Raw genomic sequence first — 22,712 nt, 5'->3', positions numbered from 1 at the left:
TCAACCAAATCAAGGTAAAGATAGGGGATTTGGCAAAAAGTGAGTTTCTAATTTTTTTATACCTTTAGTTTTAAAGAATTCAGTTTTTCCTCCCTGAGGTGTTCTCTCAACATCTCCCGGTGGAGCCTCTCCTGCTCTCTGGCAAACTCGCCCAGGGTGTACTGGCGCACGCTGTTGTGGCGGCTGGACATGCCCAGGGTGCTGCCGCCCTGACTGGGCACGCTTGTGAAGCCCTGCCTCCTGGTGAAGTAGTACACGGTGACACAGCTGAAGTGCACATTCTTTGTCCTCAGCCGCTTCTCCCTTTTGAGGATGGAGGAAGCTGAAAGAGAAAGCGACAATTCAATGAGCCAAGGCAGCAGTTTTGAGATGAAGCAAAGAATTAGAAAATACCACTCGACGATCTTGAATCTACGGTCGATCTTTCTGGCTGGGAGACACTAAAAATGTTGTATCAGAGTTGGCACAGATCTTTATTTCCTGTCTTAAATTTTCTTCTAGCTGTGATAGAGTACACTTTTAAGTCCTTCTCTAATGGTAGTCTGGGCAAACTTTTAGAAGAGTTGCCAATAGTCTGTAAATCAGTGGCAGAATTTAATTTCTCATTTCTCCTAACCTTTTAAGTTTTGGTTTTATGGTTTTCACATGAGTCATGTCATACTATAATTAGAAAAGACATACTACAAACCCTCATACTTTGGCTCTTACTTTGATAGGGAAGGCACTTGGCATGAAAAAAAAAAGCCTATTTCTGAATTTCAGAAAAGTCCAAAAAGCAATAAAAATTCACACAAAAATGTGCAATGACACTTTTTAGGTATTTTTTATAATCTAAATCTAATCAAGCTTTCATTTGTTGAAAACTCCAATTCATAGCACTATGGACAGTGCAATTTTAATCCAAGCATACACTGAGAAAATTGAAAATGTCATGAGATACATCAGAACCTTTATTATTGGTTACAAGGACATCGAGATGCACAGCGCACCACAGAAGGTTGAGACACACACTGTAGTTGAGAGACAGAGAGCGACAAATTATAATCATAACCTTTTGGAGTTGGAAGACATATAGACATCATCTAGCCCAGTCTTTTTATTTTATAGTAAAGTAACTCAGTCTTGCAGAATATGAGTGATTTCTTTCAATGAAACAGACAGAAAGAATCATTGAACTCCTTGGACATAAACATATATATATATATATATATGTATATATATATATATATGTATATATATATATATACATATATATATATATGAGATAACATTTACGAACTATGAAAAGAACTTTACATGAATTATCTCATTTTATCCTTACAACTTCTTGTGTTGAAATTACCTGTCTCCATTTTGAGGAAACCAATTCACCAAAGTTTAAATAACATGGCCAAAGTCATATAACTAGTGGTGAAACTGGGATTCTTTATTCAAGAGCCCAGTCTTTAACCATTATGTCCCAGTAGAGAGCTGAGCTCACGCTAAGGGAGTTGAACAAGGCAGAGATTTGGTGTCACACTGCCTCAGGCAGATGTGAACTGCTGCAGACTCCCAAGATGATTTTTATCTGGAAAGAAAAGTGACCATAGTATCACTTTGGATTTATATAAGAATATTCTGCCAAGGGAGTTCACATTCATTTGTCTCATTTTCCCCCATAAAACATTCAAGCCAAATACAGAGAGGCTGCTATGATACAACTCATTTCGAGGGTTTATTTATTCAATAAATATAAACCAAGGACCTATTGTATGCCAGATATTTTCTAAATGACTGGATATATTGGCGAAAAAAACCCAGATGGTGATCCCTGCCCGCATGGAACTTTCATTTCCAGTGATGAGAAACTCAGACAATAAACAGACTCAAAAGATAACAGAGCAAGAGAAGTGTGACATTTGGGCAAGAATTTAGCCCTCCCTACTTTCCTTCCTCTACTGTCTTACTTCTCCAGAAGAGACTGCCAGCAAGCAAATGCTTTCAAACGTATGTGTAGTTTTCCCATTTATTTATGTATACACTCACGGCAACATACTTGTACACCTGGCAGCAGAGGCAACTTTCAACTTAGATTTAAAAGCTCTGATCTGCTTCATAACTGTATGTTTACATCATCTCAAAACAGAGAAGAATTTGTCAAAATGTAAAAGATCACCGTAGAAAGCAAAATTCAACTGTCTGCCCAGTAATCTGCTCTTGTATCTGACCTCATCCGTCACCGCCTTACAGCAGGCTAGAGCCTCTGGTTTTGGGGTGATAACATTCAACCTTTTTCACTATTGACATCACAAAAATTATTCCCTGAAGACATTATCTTTCAAGGCCACAATTTACAAATACAATTAAAATATTTTAATGTACTCATTTAAGATTATTATTATAAACAGCTCTGACAATTGTATTATTTACTTTTTAGACAATTCTTAGTACTTTAGACACATTTCCTTTTTAAAAACTTATTTAGGTTTTTTTGTTTGTTTGTTTTAAATGGAGGTACTGGGGATTGAACCCACAACCTCACACCATGCTAAGTATGCGCTCTACTTCTTAGCTATACCCACCCCATGTAGGTTTTGTACCTGTATTTTTAGATAAGAAGAGTTCTTCAACTTTTTGGATGAATTTATTATACCATCTTTTCTCCAAAAGCCAGATTACACCTTCCCAAAAAGACAGTTTAGAGATGATTTTCTAAGGCTTTGAGGAAGACAGGAGTCACAGAGAGCAGGAGCCTTTTACCTGGGCTCTTGGCATTTCTAACACGGTCAAGGTGTGCTAGGCTCAATGCTCCTGCTACCCACTGAGGTTTATGATTCAAACATGTGCTTATACTTGTTTTAGTATTTGCATATTGTTAAGTGGCACTGTAGCAACAATGATCAAAAAGCCTATGGAATATATTTAAAAGGAAGGCTTTGAAATGCTGTAAGATTAGCCTTACGAAGGATATTTTAAGTGTGGCTTTCCTAAACTTAGGAGCCACCCAGGTCTCTTTTGTGATGATTGAATTGGAGCCCTAGAATGGGCCCTTGTGGGCTATCACCTGTCTCCAGGCCCCAGTTTGACTAACATCACAGAATGAAGTTACCAAGAAAGAGTCTATGTTCTTCAAACCTGGGAGAAACAGACTGAATTCACTTAGCACATCTGCCTTAGGGAATCTGAAACCTCCCTCATCCACCTATCTAGTAATCGTGCCCGTTGCAGAATGACTGAACTCAGCTTTGTGTCTCTGCAGAGTTCAATGTTCACTTTACTACTGTGAGGTCAAGAGCAAGAAGAGAAGAGGAAGGAGAGGGTGGCTTTCATCACTGCTTTGAAAAATAACTAGTCTGTTTTCATACTAATTTCTTGCTGTCTCTCGGCATCTTTTCTTTTCTCCTGTTCACAGTTACCGTCCTGAAGCAGAAGTGCCTAAATGCAACAGGGCTGTATATCCTGCCCAGGACATAGGCCTGGGGACCACACATCGGGGCATACTGGCGTTGCTGTAAAATGACCACATGTTATGAAGATAATATTGATCGTTGTAAATTTAAGTAATAAACAGCACAGGGTAACTGATATTAGCTATCTGCAGAAGCTACCCACCCTTAAAAATGCTTTTAAAAATGAATGGAGAAGAGAAGTGAGAAATTGACTTACTCACAATGCCAGGGTAAGAATGCAGGAGATAAAATAAAATAAGCTGTGTCATACATCACATAAAGAGTTCAAGACCAGAGTGGATTAAAAATGAAAGCCAAGACTAAGAATTAAGACTGTGTTTTCAGAACCATCCAGAAGAGCCAGTGCTCTGAGGAGACAAATATTCTCAATGTTCTGATCCCACAGAGGGGGTGAGTATATCAAAGTATCAAAGCTGAATTCATCAAGTTCCAAGAAAATTCAAATGATTTTACTCCATTTCCACACTCATAAACCATCCTGTTCGTTCACACTGGAATATACCTTCATGTCGACAAGACCATCTGGTTGACTCGTCAATTTTATTTCTTATTGAAAATAATCAAATTTGCTTTCAGATTTATACATCAGCCATTTGTGAATGTGGTCAGTGTGTGTCATTACACCTGAGTCTGCCTTCTCTGCTTGCACAAAGACCAGATTCTGGACCATTGATTCCACCATAGTGCAGCCACTCTAGTGCTAATGTTTCAGCAGCAATCCAGTTACCCACTTAAGGCACACTTGGTTTTGTTTTTTGTTTTTTTTTTTAGTGTCAACAACCATAAGCAAATCCCTGTGATAGCTGGAAAGGCAGAAATCAGTTAACAGAGCTATGTATTTTGGCACTAAACTTGGCATGTGGAAGTTGAGAGTTCATGGTCCAGTCTGATGTTAAACAAAGGAGAAAATATTAATTCTATCATTTGGGCATGAGGCTAATAGTATACTTATTCTCTTATGCACTTTGCTCAACAGGGAAATCCAGATGATTTGTAAGTCAGTATTTTGAGTTTATTTTTCATTTCTTTGGGGGAAATTTAGTAGAAGCAAAGTGAGAGAGCTGAAATTAGTTTATCTTGGTAAATTCTGGGTGATAAAAATTTGTGTTTTAAAATCATACAGATCAAATTAATCAGGGGCTTGGAAAGTGTGCATGTTGTTTCTTACCTTTTGAAGCACAAATCAAGATCAAATCAGATATGAAGTCATGAAGCCTAGCTTTCAAACAGAAAATCTAGTTTCATCAGAAAATATTTTGCATAGAAATTATCATAACAGCTTGGATAGTAAATCAATTTCCAATGGTTAACGTTATTAAGATTAAAAAAAAATGTCCTCAATTTTTACAAGTGACTTCTGCAAATTTCCTGTGATCATATTCTTAAATCTTCTCCAGCTTGACATGATTGTCAAGGTTGGCCCCTCTTGATCATGGTGTCAACCACATGGTTTCCAATGTCAACCACAAGTAAGGAGTGAAAATGGGGATCTAGCAACCAAGAAACATCAGAGCAGTCCTTTTGAAAATGAAGCCAAGTTTGCTATCAAAAGCAATCCTTCTTGTTCTAATTGTCCCCTTTTATTCCTTTCACTCACATTCTTAAGTTTCTCAAATACACTTTCCCCAGCTGTGGGTTTTGTTTTGTTTTGTCTTTTTGTCATTTTGTTCAAGTAAGGTATTTAGGGCAGTACTAAACCATTCAAGTGGGATCAATTCCAAAACATTGATAATAAGGAAATATCTTAGAGCCTGGGTGAAAGAGAGGCGGCCAACTGAAAGTAAAGAGTGATTGGGAATATTTTCTTTCCAACCACGAACAAAATCCAAAGTACCTTAAGTATGTAGTGTAAAGTGGCCTACTGCCAATGGCCAAATGAATGTTCCATTATTTTATACTCAGTTATGAAGGATATAACACATGCAAAAACAGTAACAAGCAAAAGGAAGAGACTCTCCCGAACAGTGGACATGTTAGAGACACTATGGTGTATTCCCAATATATTGGAATTAAAAGTGCTTTGTGTTTCCAAAAAGGTTATCAGAACTGAGAGTCAGTAAATGTAAGAAAATGTCAGAATCCAAATCAGGGGCTTTTTTTTTTTCCTTTCACTACTGCCCTTATTACTATGAAAGCAGCATTCAAAAACAAACATCAAGAAAAAGTAGCTCCCGTGTGAAGTGATGTTTGAGATATCAAGTTCAAGTTTGTATTTGGTTTCCTTTAGATGTAGCACATCTCTCTCCCCAGCTCCTAAATGCCATTCTTCCCCATTTCAAACCAACCAACCAATCCATGTACTAGTAAAGTGGCAAACAGACTGGAGAATATAAAATATGATAAACATACCTAAGAACAGTCATCACTCTGATGTCTTTCTGTAGAGGAGGAACAGGTTTATAATTCACATAATTCATATATAATTCATAGACAAGATTAGGTAGTTTAACCATTTAGCTGTAAGTGTTTTTCATTCTAATAATAAGTGAAAATATTCACAATGGATGGCTCTCAAGACTAACAACGTCTTGCAGCTTCTGAGTGAAATAATTTAAGATGAGACCCTTTGTTTAAATCATTAGTTTACAAAAACAAAACAAAACAAAACCCTCTCACATAGAGTTATGTGAAATAATAAGTTTTCTATCAAGATATGTGTAAATACTGCATTTGCATTTAAGCAAAAAAAATTAACAAGAAGAGAAATAATATAAAAATACGACCCTTGAGGCTGGACGACTAAAGCTTTGTTTTGGGTCATGAACATGCCTGTCACGTCCGCATCCAGTCTGTCAGCTACGTCCACACCAGCAAGTGAGAGAGCTGCGTGGAGGGAACCCGCTCTCTCCGGAGCTCCTCCTGACAGTGACAGCCCAGCCGCTCAGCACACCGCAAGCTGAATTTAACACGATAGGGGTGGTTTAAGAGTGTAATCATCTACTTGCCACTCTCCGCTTGGGGAAAAAAAAAAATCAGGTTTCCTAGCCAGGATTTTGATGTGGATTCAGAAAGCTGCTTATAAAAACTGAGTGCAAACTCTGACCTTCCAGCTTTGATGTCATAAATAATTAAGAGGATTAGCTCACAAAGAGTGGTCATTTTTCAGAAGTAGCTATTTTCCATCCACACATTTTTATTTATTTAAGATGCCCCCTGCACTTTCTCCCTAATTCTTGTGAGTAATCTAAACAAATAAGGAGGGGGCCATTTGGTTCTCATACTTGTTAGGACAAAGGGAATAAATACTATATTTTAAAGTCATAAACTTGAAATAAAAAAATTGAAAGAGCAAAAGTTTAACAAAGAAATCATGCTCTCTTTTATATGTAATCTTCATGTATAACTGACTTAGCACAGACCCTCTTCTGCTTACATTGAACTCATGTCCCACTGAAAATGTGATGTGACAGAACATCTTAGCCATCAGTATCAAATGCAATTAACACTGGGGATGGTCACTTGTTAAACTAAAACAAATTTAGATTAAACCATAGATTAAAATAGTGCCACTAACTGAGTGATCTACCAAGTTTCACTGTAATTTTCCTTTTTCATTAATTCATCCATCAAATTTACAGTACTAGCATCATGAATCTCAGCGTTTCAATTCTACATTGGAGATGAAGTCTTCCTTCTGGTCTTTATATGATAAATTGTGTCTTTACATGATATATCACTTAAAGTTTATACATTGAAATTCTTAAGTAAAATATTTGAAACACAATGTAATATTAAAATGTTTTGCTAAATCTAGGCCCTGCATTCTGTTCAGTTTTACCCAAAATGGCCTGAAAGCTGGGAATTTTTTTTCCTGATCCACATAGTCAACTAGCCATCTGATATTATTACTGGTAAGAACAATTTCTCAGAATTTTGATCAATGTTATCAGCTCTTTTCTCTTTTTACACTATGTATATTCCTTTAGATAACATTAAAATTTTCTGAAGAATCTAAGATTTCTGCAGAACTAATATTAATATTTACATATGGAACATACATTCTTACTGAGATATTTATTTGTCTTCTCACTTTCAAAGGATGCTTCTTTATTGTGAGCTTATCATATTACTAACGAATTAGAGGAAATATTATCCTATCCTGATACCTGGAAAATAATAAATTATCAGATAATGCAATCAATTCAAAATCTGAATTCTAAACTTGAGATCCATTATACAGATGACATTAATGGAATCTGCATTTCTCAGTCTCCTCATTAGTATTTTCAGAATTATGTTTATCTACCTCACAGGAATATTATCAGAAATAATTACCTTTGTAAAAAGCCTTAAGAATCACAGATGGGAAGCATTACATACATATGCAGAGTACTATCTTGGTGTTGCTGTTAAACCAAAGAAAAAGTGTGTTTCTTTATTATCAGTGAGAAAATAAGTACCACCTACTTCCCAGCTTGTTTCCTTAATCTCTCATATGGGCAATTAAACCCTACAACTTCATGCTTGAGAAATACATTTCACTGCTACTAAAGTAACAGCCGTTTCCAAAATATATAAATTTAAGCTCTCATTTTATTAAAATCTCAACATGGATACCATCTCAAGACCATATTGTTTCTTATTGGGAAAAAAGGTAGTCGTTCCTAAACATAAATATTCGCAGTTCTGGCTGCAGTCCAAGTTGTAAGCACTTTCCTCTGCTGTCTCAGCGATTCTCCTGATGTCAAAGACACATTAAAATAAATGGGAACCATATGGCTCCACAGCAGAATACCCGCGCTTTTACAACTGAGAGGGCAATGCAATTCATTACCACCATCGGAGAAATATTTTGGGGACATGGAATATCTCAATGCAAAATAAAGCTGCATGCAGCAGGCCATTTGATTAAAATGCTCACACAATGACAGAAGGAGACATTTGCTATTCTTGGGCTCTACCAACCTGTTTTGCTGCTTTTTACATTTTCTCAGTACCACCATGAGCCTCTCCTGTTTGAAGGATTAAACAGCACTTTCCACCTGCTCAATGACTTTCTCACACAGTATTTCATCTGGCGCAACAATATAGTCTCATCAAGCCTAATATATCATGATAATCCAGGTCAGAACATCACGGAACAACAATAACAACAAAACAAAACAAAATCTTCAAAAACAACAAGAGCAACAAAACTCTTCTAAGATCAAGTCATCCTGGAGAACAACACTGGTCAAACATAATACACTTGAACTTTGAACCCTGCCAGGAAGGATGAAATCTGAAAGCACAGATTGTTTTTTTTTTCAATCCTTAAGCCTAAAAAGCCTTTACTATATTTACTGCGAATAAAACCCCAAATCATTGAAAAACACAAAAGGAAGAAATTCATCAATGCTGTATTCCTGGCTCCATATGTCAGAAATTCTAAATTTAAAAAAGAGAGTCAGGGCTGCAGAGCTGGGATTAAAACAGAGGCTGGGAAGGCAGCTGGGACAGGGGCAGCTGGGGTTACTGAGCTACCTTCTGCTTCCTGGCTGTCATGAGTGGTGTGGGAGGGTTGTAAACAAGAAAGAAAGGAGGGAAAGGGAGAGAGAGAGGAAAGAAAAAGAAACACTTTATGATATTTTCTACAAACATACATATTTTTTGATTGAGCATATGCTTCAAGTTCTCATAAGCCCCTTGTTGTCTGTTTTAACACTTTTAAAAACTATGAATAAAGAAATTGCTTAAGCACCATGTCTGGCATAGAATTATCACCCAGTATCTACCAGAAACATAGAGACTCAGCTCAAATGTCGATTTTAGGAGGCCTTTCAAAGAATCCCTAAGATGAGGTAAGTGCTCTATGCACACATTTCCAGGACATCGCTGCCTTGGTACTGATAACATGAGTGTGTGTGTGTCTCCACCACTGCCTCGTGAGGACCAGGGGATGTGGGCTGCATTGTGCTCCCTGGGGAACCCTCAGCGAACAGCACACAGCCTGGCACTGAAGACTCACTTGATAAGTGTGTGTGTAACTAAATCAGATGAATGAATAACAACTATGGGCTAAATAAGTAAATATTTACATTTCCTCAATATTTTGTCCTTAATTTTAAATGATAAGATGATATTTTGACAGTTTCCCCCCAAAGCCTCGTGGTCAACATGTCTTCCTTCCTCACCAATTTCTAGTCACTTTATTTTCCTGAAGTACCTTTCAATGAAAAACATTATATATTGCAGAGAGGACATGCCACCCTCATGGCTTGAGGGTGCACATAACTTTTGTGTTACAAACCATTTGAAATACACTCTACTTTACATTTCAGAAGATCTAACATAAAAAACAAACTCTGACACCATAATAAACCTCTAAATAATCCATTAATAATGGGCTTGTAAACCCATCTCTAAAAAGTAAGTAGCTGGTAGGGGAAAGAGTTACCTGAATATTACAACATGATGTGAGAGAGAAATCCTGCTGATAAAATATCACTAATTGGTATTGACCTCTAGTAAAAACATGACTGCAATTCCTGCCTTTAGCAGTCCATTAGTGATACATCTACACATGATTCTGTCTCTTAGTGTGTAAAGTGTTATCTTTGCTTTAGAGCAGTGATTAATCTGTAAAAATAAAATCATATGGTACAATATTAATTTCCTATGAAATTTTGTAATATACAGCCATGTTCTGAGACATCAGATTTTTGTCTTTTTACTGGTAGTAGTGATGTAACATAACGAAAAGCCCCAGTTGATGAGCTCTTGAGACAAGGAGTAGAAGTCAGCAAGGAGGATTTTAAATTTTCATTGAATCTCAAAATAAGATAGAACTGATACAATACGGGCTAGAATGTCAGTTGAATGAAGGCAGAGATTTGTCTTTTCTGGGATGATTTTTACCTTGAAACTGAAGAGTTATCCTGTTACTGTTTCACAGATGGGGCAAAAGACATGAGACCCTGGGTCAGAAGCAAATACTTCATTGTTCACAGTACAGCAGGGAGCATGAGCATCTTGTTCCTGTGGGTACTCCTTGCCCCCCGAATTCTACAGGGGCAATGTGGAGGGGCCAGATAAGTGCCGCACACACAGTAGGTCTGCATTGTACCAAAAGCATAAAGAACTTGGGAATCCACTTTTTTTTTTTAGCAAGCAGTAAGTAAGCCTGTTCTTTGTCACAGAAGGAGACATTACCTCATTCTTCAGGGTTGCTTGCTACAAACACAACACTGAGAAATGGCCCAGGTAAATAAGAGACAGGGCAGTGCCTTCTTGGAATCCTCAGAAAGACATGTAGGAATGCCAAAACCCACAGCTAATGTCTCCCAACAATTTTTATTTAGCCCTTTTATCCATATATCCTAAGCATCTAGAATAGTGTGGCATACAGTAGATATTCAATACATAGCTGTTTAATGGATGAATGGAATTTATTGATAGGTTCCTACTTTTATTAAATTCTGTAATTCTTATAAAATGATAATTTCACAAGAACCTATGCCATAACTATTGCTTAGTATGTGAAAGCAATATTCAAAACACAAAAAGAAGCAATCTTTCCCTATAAAGAATCTATGAACTAAAGAATTTCCTGAAGAATGCTTAATGAAGTATTTTTATTCCTATGAAGTATAGCATTGTTTCTCTAGGTCTCTTCATAGCTCACAGATATTTCCCTTTGCAAACATCATGCTGTAGGAGAGAATCAGTTGAAAGATCTTGAGAATGATTTTGGCAGCTCCCAGGAGTGGTACCGGCTACAATTTGCTATCACACCTATTTGGGTGTGTATGTAGGCGAATACAGGTGTCCCTCAGTATCTATGGGGAATTGGTTCCAGGACCCCCACAGATACCAAAATCCATGGATACTCAAGTCCCTTATATAAAATGGCATAATATTTGCACATAACCTCTGCACATCCTCTTGTATACTTTAAATCATCTCCAGACTACTTATAGTACCTAATATAATATAAATGCTATGTAAATTATTATACATACAAGGTAAATATTCTGTACATAATTGCCAGAGCATGGCTACTTCATGTTTCTCTTTTCGAAACTTTATGGAATTTTATTTGAATAGTTTTGATCTTTGGCTGGTTGAATCCACAGATGCAGAATCCGTGGAGATGGAGAACTGACTGTGTGTGTGTGTGTGTGTGTGCGCGCGTGCACACGCACGTGTATTCTCAGGTACCTCTGGATGTACAGAAACAGTCCCCAGGGATCTCTGTTTTCCTTATTCTATGCTACTTTTACAATATAAGGTCTGTTACAAGAAATATTTTTCCCAAAGCTAAATGCGACCTCAGGTTTGGACTATGTAAGGGAGAAGCAAAGGTGTAAAAAGGTTTCTTTTCCTTCTACATTTTAGGATTCTGTATCTCTTGAGATGGAAGAGAAAAAAAAGTGAACAGATTGAGCATACTTCATTTTATAAAAGTGGAATTCAACCTCTTCTATCTTAAAGAGCACCACTTCTCAATGATTTGTTTCCTTTTTCATCCAGAGCAAACTCAAATTACAAACCTTGGTTCTCAGCATTCTCCATTAACCAGTTCCTCTGACCAGCCCCCACATCATGTACATACAGTCTTCAATGTCTCTAAGGCCAATTTTAAAGTGACTTTCACAAGCAAAATATTCATCTCTGACCCTTGCCAGAGACCAATTCATTCCCCAAAGGGGCTCCTAGATTTTAGAGTTGGAAAAAGGAAAAAAAATGAAAAGCGGAATCAATTTGAAGTAGACCCTGCCTTGACCCCAACTTCTAGCCTTTGATCAAGGATTCAGCAGGGATAATAGAGGATGTTTTTTGAGTATGTGAATAATCTTAGGAGAGTTAAGGGACTATTATTGTTCCCAGATGGTAATGGATATAATTACTTTCCTTCAACAGAAGTTACCCCTTTCCCTTTAGTAAGTCATTGAAATTGAGAAAGACTGGAGGAGACCATAGGTAGCTTTGAGTGAAGAACTCTTTGGGGAGGAGAGGTCTGGACACAATGCTCCAGGGTGCCCCAGGGCAGCTTAGGGGCATTAGGGAAAGATAAACCAGGACTTGGTGGACCACTGCTGTAATCTAGTTTAAAATTTCAAGCAATCTATTGCTACACATTTAGATAATCTATATATAAAGTAGGGATATTTCTACATATGCCAATTTTAATGATAGAGGTGTATAATTGCAAAAGAGATGAAACTGCAAAAGACAGAATTGGATAATTTTAAAGTGTTGCTTCTATCAGTGAAGTTTTATTCGAATGTTTACTGTGTGCCAAGGACCTTTCTTGGTGTTTTATAAGTATTAATTTATTGAATCCTCACACAACACAAGCATGGTTTCAGTAGGTAGAACTGTTCATTTTATAAATGAAACTGAGGTCCAGTGAGGTGAAACAGTTTACCAAAACCTCACAGTTGGGACCAGAGCAGCCTTATCTGAATGCAGACAGCATCAGTCCAGAGCTCAAGCTGTTAATCTTGACAATACACGGCCTCTCTTTCTTAGTTCTGGGATGGACTAATACTTTCTTCATCTTTCTTGTACTCCATGAACATCTGCTCCCTGGGCTCAGAAAAAAAATCTAGAATTATGTCAATGATAATCTAGCTGCATTATTAAGAAAACAGGAAGAGAGAAAACGCATGCTTGTGTTTTAGAAGCAGTCAGAAACAACCTAAGTAGTAAACCATTGAAAGCCCCTGCTGTTTTATTACCAGAATGCTAGCGGCCTGGAGCTATAAATCCCAATGACACAGGCTTTGGAGTCAGACACACCAAGTAGGTTCATTGCCAACTTAGGTCGGTTACTTAACCCCCGTTTCCTTATCACGAATATCCCAGGGCTGTTGTGATGAAATAGAGGTTATAAACATGAACTCTGGAGTCAAAGCACTTAGTTCAAATCCTGGGTCTGCCATTCACTTGCTGTGTGACCTTGGACAAGCTACTTACTCTGTGTCTCATGTATAAAGTGGTTCCAATAATAATACTGTATAGTGTCATTACAGGGATTAAATAAATTAATATTTGTAAAGCATTAAACAATGTGTAGTGCATAGTAAGTACTATGTAAGTGTTTGTTAAATAAAAATAAAGAGATCAATAAATCATTCATATAATCTGAATTCACGTAAATCATTTATATAGAGCAGCAGAGTGTCTGAAGGGGATGATCAATATGTGTTAACTATTCACTGGCAGGGACTAGTCCCATATCACAAAGGTTTTACAATGAAAATGCTTTATTCTGGACTTAAATGTACAGTATTCTGGACTCCAAATACATTTTTTGTTCATTTTTGGCACATTTTGGCCATCAAGTATCTGACAGATATATATCGGATAACTGACATGTATATTTTGGGAAGTATGCAAAGTCCTAGTGTTGTAACTATGAATAAGAGACAAAAGGGACCCCTAAGGGACATTTAGTCTAAAGAGGATATTTTAATCTTGATTTTGTGGAGGAGAAAAATGGAGGCTCAGAGTGGTTCTCATCCAAGGTCACAGGCTGGTAAATGAGACTCACATTCAACTCTGTCTGGCTCCATGCTGGCTCCATGCCCTCCACACTCCCCAGTTTGCTCCTTCTCAGGTGTCAGCACGCTGGCTTCACCATTCTCAGTTTTGCTCTTTTCTTGCTGTGGGTATGGCGATTCCTGTCTATATTTCAAAATTATAGGATTTAAAGGACACTTTTCTTTCTGTTTGTTCCCTGTAACATGAATCAATTTGTACTTATTCATCCATTCATTTCTTTAAGCACTCAGATTTACCACCATTCACCTGTGGCCAGATAACTAAGACACGAAAACCCAGTCAATCATCATTATTCACTGATTCTGGATTTGTGAATTCACCTACTCACTGAAACTTATTTGTAACTCCAATCAATACTTAGGACACTTTCATGGTCATTGAAAGACATGCCCAGAGCTCTGGCTCAACAAGGTGACTGTCTGTTTCCCCATTCAACTCTCCTAGTGTAAACCAGCATCCTCCACGTGGTATGCACCTTTGGGCTTTTTGTTGGTCATTTTGCTGTTTAAACTGGTCCTGAAGTATAGTGCTGAAATACTGTCTAGTGTTCCTAAGCACAAGGCTGTGATATGCCTTACAGAGAAAATACACACGTTAGATAATTATTTGAGTACCAGTCACAGTGCTATAGGCCATGAGTTTAATGTTAGTTAATCAATAATAAATATTAAATAAGGTGTCAAAACAGAAACACACTAAACAAGGTATGTACTGATTGGTGGATGAAAATGTTATGACCAGAGGCTCCCAGAAACCTAACCCTTTATTGCCCAGGAGCTGAGGTTCAGTATTTGCTAATTTAGTGTTTGTTGCAAATTTATAGAACATAACTACCATGAATAACAAGAATCAGATGTCCTTTTTCTCTGTTCATGGGCCATTTTTCTAACGATTGGATAAGCAAAGTTAATAAATAGAAAGGTGACAAAAATGATATTCAAATGATTAAAATATATAAAAAGTGTTCAAACTCACTAATAATCAAGTAAATAAAAAATCAAAACAATAACAAAATAGTCTTCTCCCATTTAATTTGGAAATAATACAAAATTATACCTACCTTAAATTGTGGTAATAATAAAAAGAGATGTGTACTTTTCCTTACTACTGATGGGTACATAAATGATTACAACTTTCAGGAAGCAATTTCTCAATGTAAACCAAGAACCTTAGAACATCTTCATCTTTTTTGAATAAAAATAATTCTGAATCTAGGAATTGACCTTAAGGATATAGTAATCAGAAATTTAAAAAACTGCTTATGTCCAAACATGTTCATTAAGTTATGTATAATAATGAAAAATTGAAGACCACCTAAATTCTTGACACTGTAGAAGTGGCTGAGCTAAAACAGGGCTTTATCTATATGAAAGGAGATTTCTGTAGCCAATAAAATTAATAATATTTTGCAGCTGTTTTAGCAGTACTAGAAAATGCCTGATATAGTATTCAATAAAAAAAAGTAGCAGATTAGGAAAAAATGTTTAATAATATGTAGCAACTATAAATAACACATGAAAGAAATATTGGGAAAATGTATGATAATACTAATATTGATCATCTGGAGTACAGGATTATTGTTTTTAAAAAAAATCAATTTCTTTATCCTGTTTTGAATTTTTCAACTTTTATACAATGAACATCACAAAAAGCCTGTAAATTCTCCATCTTGTACTTTAAGAACACTTCTATAGCTTTTTGAACACAAGACCATAAAACTGTTTAATGCATTCATGAAGTGGCATTACTATAAATGAGTCATCTTATACACTAGCACTTACGACTATATGTTTCACATTTTGAAAATTCCATTAAACATAAGCACAAGTATGTATACACAGAATTACATGTAGTATCTTTAAGCGCATAAACTACTCCATAATGGTTATGTGTCATTCCATGCCTGTCCCATCACAGCCAGTTGTGAGTACTAATTCAGAGCCAATGAGAATGAGCCTGGAAATATATTAATAGCTTCATCTCCATTAGCCTCCCAGGTATACAATTAGTCTGTTCTTCCTCGCAGGGCATAGTCACATCCACTGGATAGCAGCATTTCTGCCAAACCTCTATATAAAGACCCAGACAGCCTCACTCTTGGTTCTGAATTTGCATTCCACTTAGAACGGCAGCTTTCCTATCGACAGCTCTCATTTCATTTAGCTCTTTCCTCCTACTTGGGGCTTAGTTTTATTCCTTTAATTCCAAGCTATTTTATGAGTTCCTGCTATATAGCCTTGTTGAATCAACCTAGAATCATAGCTCTGTGGCCTGCCTATTTCCTTGATTCCACACAATATTTTCTGCCACATTTCTTTTCACCATGTCAGATATTTAGCTAAAAACAAGAAACAAAAAGTTGTTTCAGAACAGTATGCCATGATATCTATGCTATTGTGAATAGGACTGCTGATTGTCTTACACAGGGGTCAACCCTACTGCCCAGTCACAGCCCTCTGTCCCAATCCATCAGCCATAAACCAAATCTCTGTGTGCTCTGCTCCAGTACTGGTAAAAACCAAAAGAATTTTTAGGTGATGAGTCAACTAGTGCTTAATTCTCCAGTTATTTAAAAAATGATAAAAATGTAGCAGAATTAGCATGATGGAATGGGTGGGAAAATATCCAGAGTCTAAGTTTTGCTAGAATTCAAATATACATGTACTTACATATACAAATAACATAGATGGATATTTTTATAGTCATATGCCCATTTATGATAAGAATCTGGTTGATCTGCTAATTTGGTCATACATGATAATAGTAATCACTGGTAATCACTGGTCCTGTCTTGTACATCAATGCTGTTAGTTATGAGAACTAAATGAGAGAGACAGACTTGAATAAGGCAAAGACATGAACATTACTGGGAAAACATCTCAAGACACATGTCGTATCGTTGGAATTAGAACGGTTTTCCTCACACACAGATTTCTAAACACACACAGATCATCTTCCTATGTTATTCACTCTTCAAAGAGTTCTTCACTTATACACTCATAATCTTTGCACCCAATTACACAGGCATGCATTCATATTTATTCATTCCCTGAATAAACATATACTAAGCACCTATAACCCAGGCAATTTCTCAGTGGTTTCTGCATAGTCAATCTGCTTACATATGAGTTCACCACTGGCCACAACTAATAAGAACAAGGAAGTTCACTTGAGCCAATGGAAGACATTGTTTCTCTCAATGTTTATAGGAATGCTCTTAAAAGACTGTCACGTGTTTACATAGATTCAGGAAACTGGGTTACAACAAAAACCAGGTTTCTTGACCCTTTAGTCTGCTACTCCTAAGCTGCCTTTGAATAAATTTGGGAGCAGAAGCTGGAGGGAGCTAAAGGGATTTGTATAATAAAAGGATGTCGCTTGCTGGGCTCAGGGGAGCAATTCGGAGGGAAAAGTAATGGGTACGGAGTGAGGAAGAGCAGAGCCAGGGAGGGGAGCAAGGCTGCGCATTTTGTCATGCAGTGATTACCTGTGAGTCTGAAACAGATTTTCAATTCTACAGAGTTCAGCGATTCTCATCTGCAATGCTGGAGAGCTGCACTGGACCGTGGCCACCTCATCTAGATAACTACTGTCATGTCACACAAGATCTAGACCAGTCTAGACTCATCGTACCATTAGGTGAGATACTGTGTGTAGATAAGACAATACTGTCTCATATGTATATGACATAATAAATAAGGTTAGGGATCTAAAATGGGTGCTTGTCCTGTGTGTACCAGCATTCTAGGATGTCAAGTTTCTACCTGTACGAATTATTCCTTAGCTCTTTCTCACTTGCTCTCTTCCTTTCTGTCTTACCAAACGCCAGCCTCCTTATTCAAGCAGCTGATTATCCCAGAGAGTAGTTTCAGATGTGCCTCTGAGAATAAGGGTAGAGGTTTCTGAAGACTTTGGAATCTAAAGTTGCCATTTAAAATGCCTTCTTTTCCTAAAGGAAAACAGAGGCAGGCTTTTGTCAACCAAGAGGAATCAAACTGTCCCCTGTGGTTCTGGGGTACATTTTTGATATATATGTAGAGAAAAGAGTAAGAGTTTCTCTAGATTCTGCCCACACACCTCCCCTGTGATCACAGTTACCTTTTCAAACAGAAAGGAGGAGGATGACTTCACAGGCGCCCCAGGGGACAGGGCTGGCTGCACTGCTTTGGCAGCTCTCCCAGCATCAGATCCGCTGCCGGGGGCTCCTCAGTGTGGACAGGGATTCACAGGGGAGAGCCACCAGCTCCCTCAGCAGAGAACACCAGATGGGAGCTCCAGGAGGTTCCTCCCAGAGCTCCAGCCTCAGGGCTGAGATGGCCCCGCTCGGATGGCACTGGCTGAACTGGTGATGGGCCTGGGACGCACCAGGGACTGTGAGCACGCTGGGGGCTCCAAGATCAACACCCCACAATGCCTTCCTGGACAAGGTGACCATGTAATAAGGAATACACCTGAAATAGCAAGGCAGCCTCACTGGCGCTAGGATGGCCTTCCTCTACAGGTTGTCTTAGTGTATTTTCCAGACACTAGAGTGCAAGTATTGTCACCTAACAGGTGAGTTTCTTCATGATGTGGAGAACAAGGAGCACGCTTCACTGGTCCTTACCTTCTCAGTCCCTAACACATGGCCTCGTACTTCCTAACACTTCCTCCCTGTATGGAAGAGCCACCCATCCATCATTCTCCATTTCCTTTCCGTCCTTTATTTTTTGTCAGAGTCCATATCAGTGCCTGATGTCAAGCATTCGTATGTTTGTTAGCATTATGACCATCAGAATATAAACTTTTTCAGAACAGGGCCCTGATCAGTCTTTTCCACCACTATATCTTCAATGCCCGGAACACTGCAGAATAGGTATTCAATACATATCTCGTAAGTAATATTTTAAAACAAATAAAGACTTGTATAATGAGTGAATTGCTTTACTACTGTAACAGATGTAGGGGATGCTATGAAAACTCCAAGGAGAAATTAATCTTGGGTGAAGGATCAGGAAAGGTTTCAGGGAACCTGAAAGTGTGGGTAGGATTTTAATGGTTCTGAAAAGAACCCTAAGGTGGCCAGGGCAGAACACATTCAGGGAGCCACAAAGAGTGGGTGGTTGCAGACAAAGTTCTGTTTATACTTTGGTAACCCGTTAATTTAACAGATATTCATTGAGCACCTACTAAGTGCCAGGCACTATTCTCAGCACTGAGGAAATGAACAGAGGAATTAGACACAAGGCCTAGTATCCAACATGTAACAGGAGAACAGATCAGTTTGGTCTTAAACTCTAATCTTGTGATCAGGAGACTGGATTTTATTCTGTTCTCAGTGGGGAGTCTTGGAAAGCCTGTGAGCTGAGGGGACTGAAGTTATTATGTGGAAAAACAGAGAAAGGCATTAGACTGTTGAAAAAAGCAAGACTAAAGAAGCTGCAATTCTCAGAAGAGATTTTTGTCTTTTAGTAATTAAAAAGTAGATAATTCCTGGGCAGGTTCATAACAAATCCTAGAAAAATAACAAGATCGAAATATTATCGACTGCCAGAATCTAAGGCTTCATGACAGACCATTACATTCTTTCTTAAAGATAGAAATTCAAAACCTGCTGACTCTGGGAGGTTAATGATCTCTATTCCAACATAGTTACAGGTGATTTAAGTGATAGAAAGAAACAATAAGAGACAGTCCTGGCTGCCTTCCTTTGAACAACAGTATTGCATTATCAGTCCTCTGGAGTAGGGCATCCCCAGGTTTAAATCACTTGAAATGGAATTATCAGGTAATAACAGAGATGAAGGCTTTTAGAGACATGAAACAAGCTTAACCACACAGTCAGAGTCTGGTTCACTTGGGTGGTCCTTTTGCTACGTTTAAGGTGACAGGAACATTTACATTAAGTGTGACATGAAATAATGGTCAAATATTACAGAATGTATCAAAAAAAAAAAAAAAAGGGAAGGAAAGTAACATTTCTCATATGCCTACCACAGTGCTAAGTGTTTTTCAGGTTTTCTCTCATTAATTCTTGGCACAGCCCTACAAATAAGATAAAGAGTGTCTACCCTGCAGATAGGCAATGGAAACTGACAGCTGCTAAGTCACTTAGTCCATGTTGTTCAACTAGACTGGGGAGTGCAAACGTGGCTAAAAACAGCAGCAAAATTAAAATGTGGGTGAATCACGGAGTATGCCACAATTATATTTATTCGAACTATCCCATGAAGAGATATTCATTTAATACAAGTTTTTTTTTTAAATGAATCACAATGAAGTATTCTGCTGGAGAATTTATTAAAACATAAATGGTTTAGAATTGTTGACTTCTAGAGTTAGATTTTTAAAAATATAAATGCAAGATTTTGAAGTCCCATTGCAGGGAGAGACTGTTGAAAAAAGAGAAAACAACATTTGGTTTTTCTTATTTCACTTTTTTTTTCTCAGCAGGATGATGGGCTTGTAGTGTTGATAAGAAAATAAAAAAGAACATTTTCTCACTAAATTCTGAATTAGCTAGGCAGTATTCTAAACACTCATACAATGCTTAATGGTTTTCTACTATTGTGGGGATGGTCATATATCATTATCCTTTCTAGGCTTGGCCTCACAGCACAAAAATTGAAAATACTCCAAGCACGTCTTGAGTCAAATGCTTTAAATGCCAATGGTATTTGAACCCCACCCCTTTGAAATAAGTTCATACACATTTTATTGCAAACCTTTCCTGTCCAGGGCCACATAATAAACACTTTGGTTTGCAGGCCATTCTATATTCTGCAACTCTTCAACTCCGCCATCAGAGGACAAAGGCGGTTGCAGACAATGTGCAGTATGGAAATGGATGAGGATTGGCTGTGTTCTAGTAAAACTTTACTTATAAAAGCTGATGACAGGAGAGGTTTGTCTTGCAATGACTGTAGTTTGTTGAACTCTGATTTATAAAATAGGTTATTGCTATATAAGTATCATTGAAACACAAGACACATTCTGATTGCCTAATTACTGATTTGTGTGACTTATCTGTTTCCACTTCTGCTTCTTCTGCTGGATTGAGGTCTTTTGGGGCATGGAGCAGCATGTATAGCTTTTCCTTAATATTCCTACTACATTAAGGACAGGACAGCTGGGTAGTTGCCAAGGGTTCCTATCCATAACAGGGTATTAGAATATCACTGGAGTAAATAAAATACATGTGCCAGTAAAGCCAGATTTCCAAAGGAGACTGGTAACTTGGAAATGGTCTTGTTACCAACAAAGTAGACAGCTCTCATGAGTGAGAATATACCAAAGCCTTCACTGTCACCACTCATTTTTGCTGAGGATATGTGCAGCAGGAACACTAAGCTGATCTTTGCAGGGACAGGGAGAGCCACTTTCCTGCACGTGCGCTGCCCCCAGCCCCTCGTCAGTGGCCTAAAGTAGCAGTCACTGGGAGCTGAAATTCTGAAAGTGCCTGATGCCTGCCTGGCATACCTGCTGTTTACCAGGAACATGTGATTTATTTTATCATTTAAATTTAAAACCCTCTTACATGCCTCCTCAGAAGTTATCTGGTTCAGCAAGTTTCAACAGCAAGACAACTATGTTTAAGTTATAATGTTACATAATGTTTAGTGCAGGTAATAAATCTCTCATTTTGAACATAATAAAAAAGGTCTACAAATAATTGAAAACCCTGGCCCTAGTAAGAGAATGCTGAACAAACGATTAGCCTTCTTGGGGCATCCACATGTCCCCGGATGTCCCCGGGTAGGCTTTTAATAAATGTTTGTTGAATGAATGAGGGCAACATGCCTTTGCTCCTCCAGCTTTGAAGAACTGAAAGAGCTGACTTTGAACATGTTGAATATTAGCAATTTTATGAAATGAGAAATAAAGGAATTCCTGATAAAATGCCCACTAGAGAATAGCTATCCAAGGTCAATGTCTCCTAAAATGGTGCTCAAATTCACAATGAGGGAGAGAGAGATCCATGCACGGGGAAGTATAAAGTGTCTACTTTGTCTTTCATCTGATATCTGGGAGAGAAAGAGATGCAGTGTGAGAGCAGTTTTGGAGAGGATCCTGGGGACCCAGGCTGGAGAAGTCGTAGGTGTCCAGCTGAAGGGACAAAGCCCCACAGCAGGCTCTCGTTGGTGCCCAAATGTGCCCATTGTTCACCACAGTTAATGCCCCAGGGAGGCCATGGGCTAAAAAACAGGAGATAATGTGGTAGATTTCAAAGTGATTGAGGAGAAGGCATTACAAATGGGTAAAGCAAGAAAGGAAACAAAGCAAGGTGAATAAACAGTGGAGGAAAGGGAGTCAGATTTAGGGATAGAAGAAGTAAAAATTGCAATTCTAAATACTATCTTAGTAGAAAACAAGAAGACCAATCCAAAATACACATGCATGATTAAGATTAATACACTGTTCACTAAGAACACTAGATTTTAATTTTTCAGGCAGAAAAGGAGACCAAAAGGAGCTTTTTCACTTCTTCAAAAATCTAAGAACAGGCACCCTCGGATGGTGCACCCTGGTCTTACTTCAGCCTACATACAGACACGATGATTAAGCTTTTGTATAGTCTGTTGAGATTCTTTGAAAGAAAGATTGTTTTAAACAATCAAGCCCATCTGACTACAAAAGAAAAAGCTGCAACCTTTCTTTTAAGTGGTTTAGAACCAAACCATAGGAAATCAGCTTGGCGTCTTCTAGATCTTAGAGAAGAAAGTGTGCTGAATGCAGCAGGCAGGACATCCGGGATTAAGAGGGACTCAGTGAAAGGTAGAGTGCAATCTGAAGATA

At 37.9% G+C, this 22,712-nt stretch overlaps 1 protein-coding gene across 4 annotated transcripts in view; it reads right to left on the bottom strand.

Annotated features, from left to right (window-relative positions):
* CSRNP3 (cysteine and serine rich nuclear protein 3) overlaps positions 1-22,712 on the bottom strand; it is a 179,958-nt gene that overhangs the window by 25,440 nt on the left and 131,806 nt on the right. For all 4 annotated transcript variants that reach the window (XM_014560204.2, XM_006185829.2, XM_032479611.1 and 1 more), the window contains one exon: positions 63-322. In XM_014560204.2, the coding sequence (XP_014415690.2) occupies positions 63-322 (260 nt within the window). The remainder of the gene's footprint in view (positions 1-62; positions 323-22,712) is intronic.

Source organism: Camelus ferus, chromosome 5 (genome assembly GCF_009834535.1).
Source record: "Camelus ferus isolate YT-003-E chromosome 5, BCGSAC_Cfer_1.0, whole genome shotgun sequence".
NCBI lineage: Eukaryota > Metazoa > Chordata > Mammalia > Artiodactyla > Camelidae > Camelus > Camelus ferus.
Note: the sequence above shows the minus strand (reverse complement) of the source record. Positions and strands in the feature narration are given on the sequence as shown.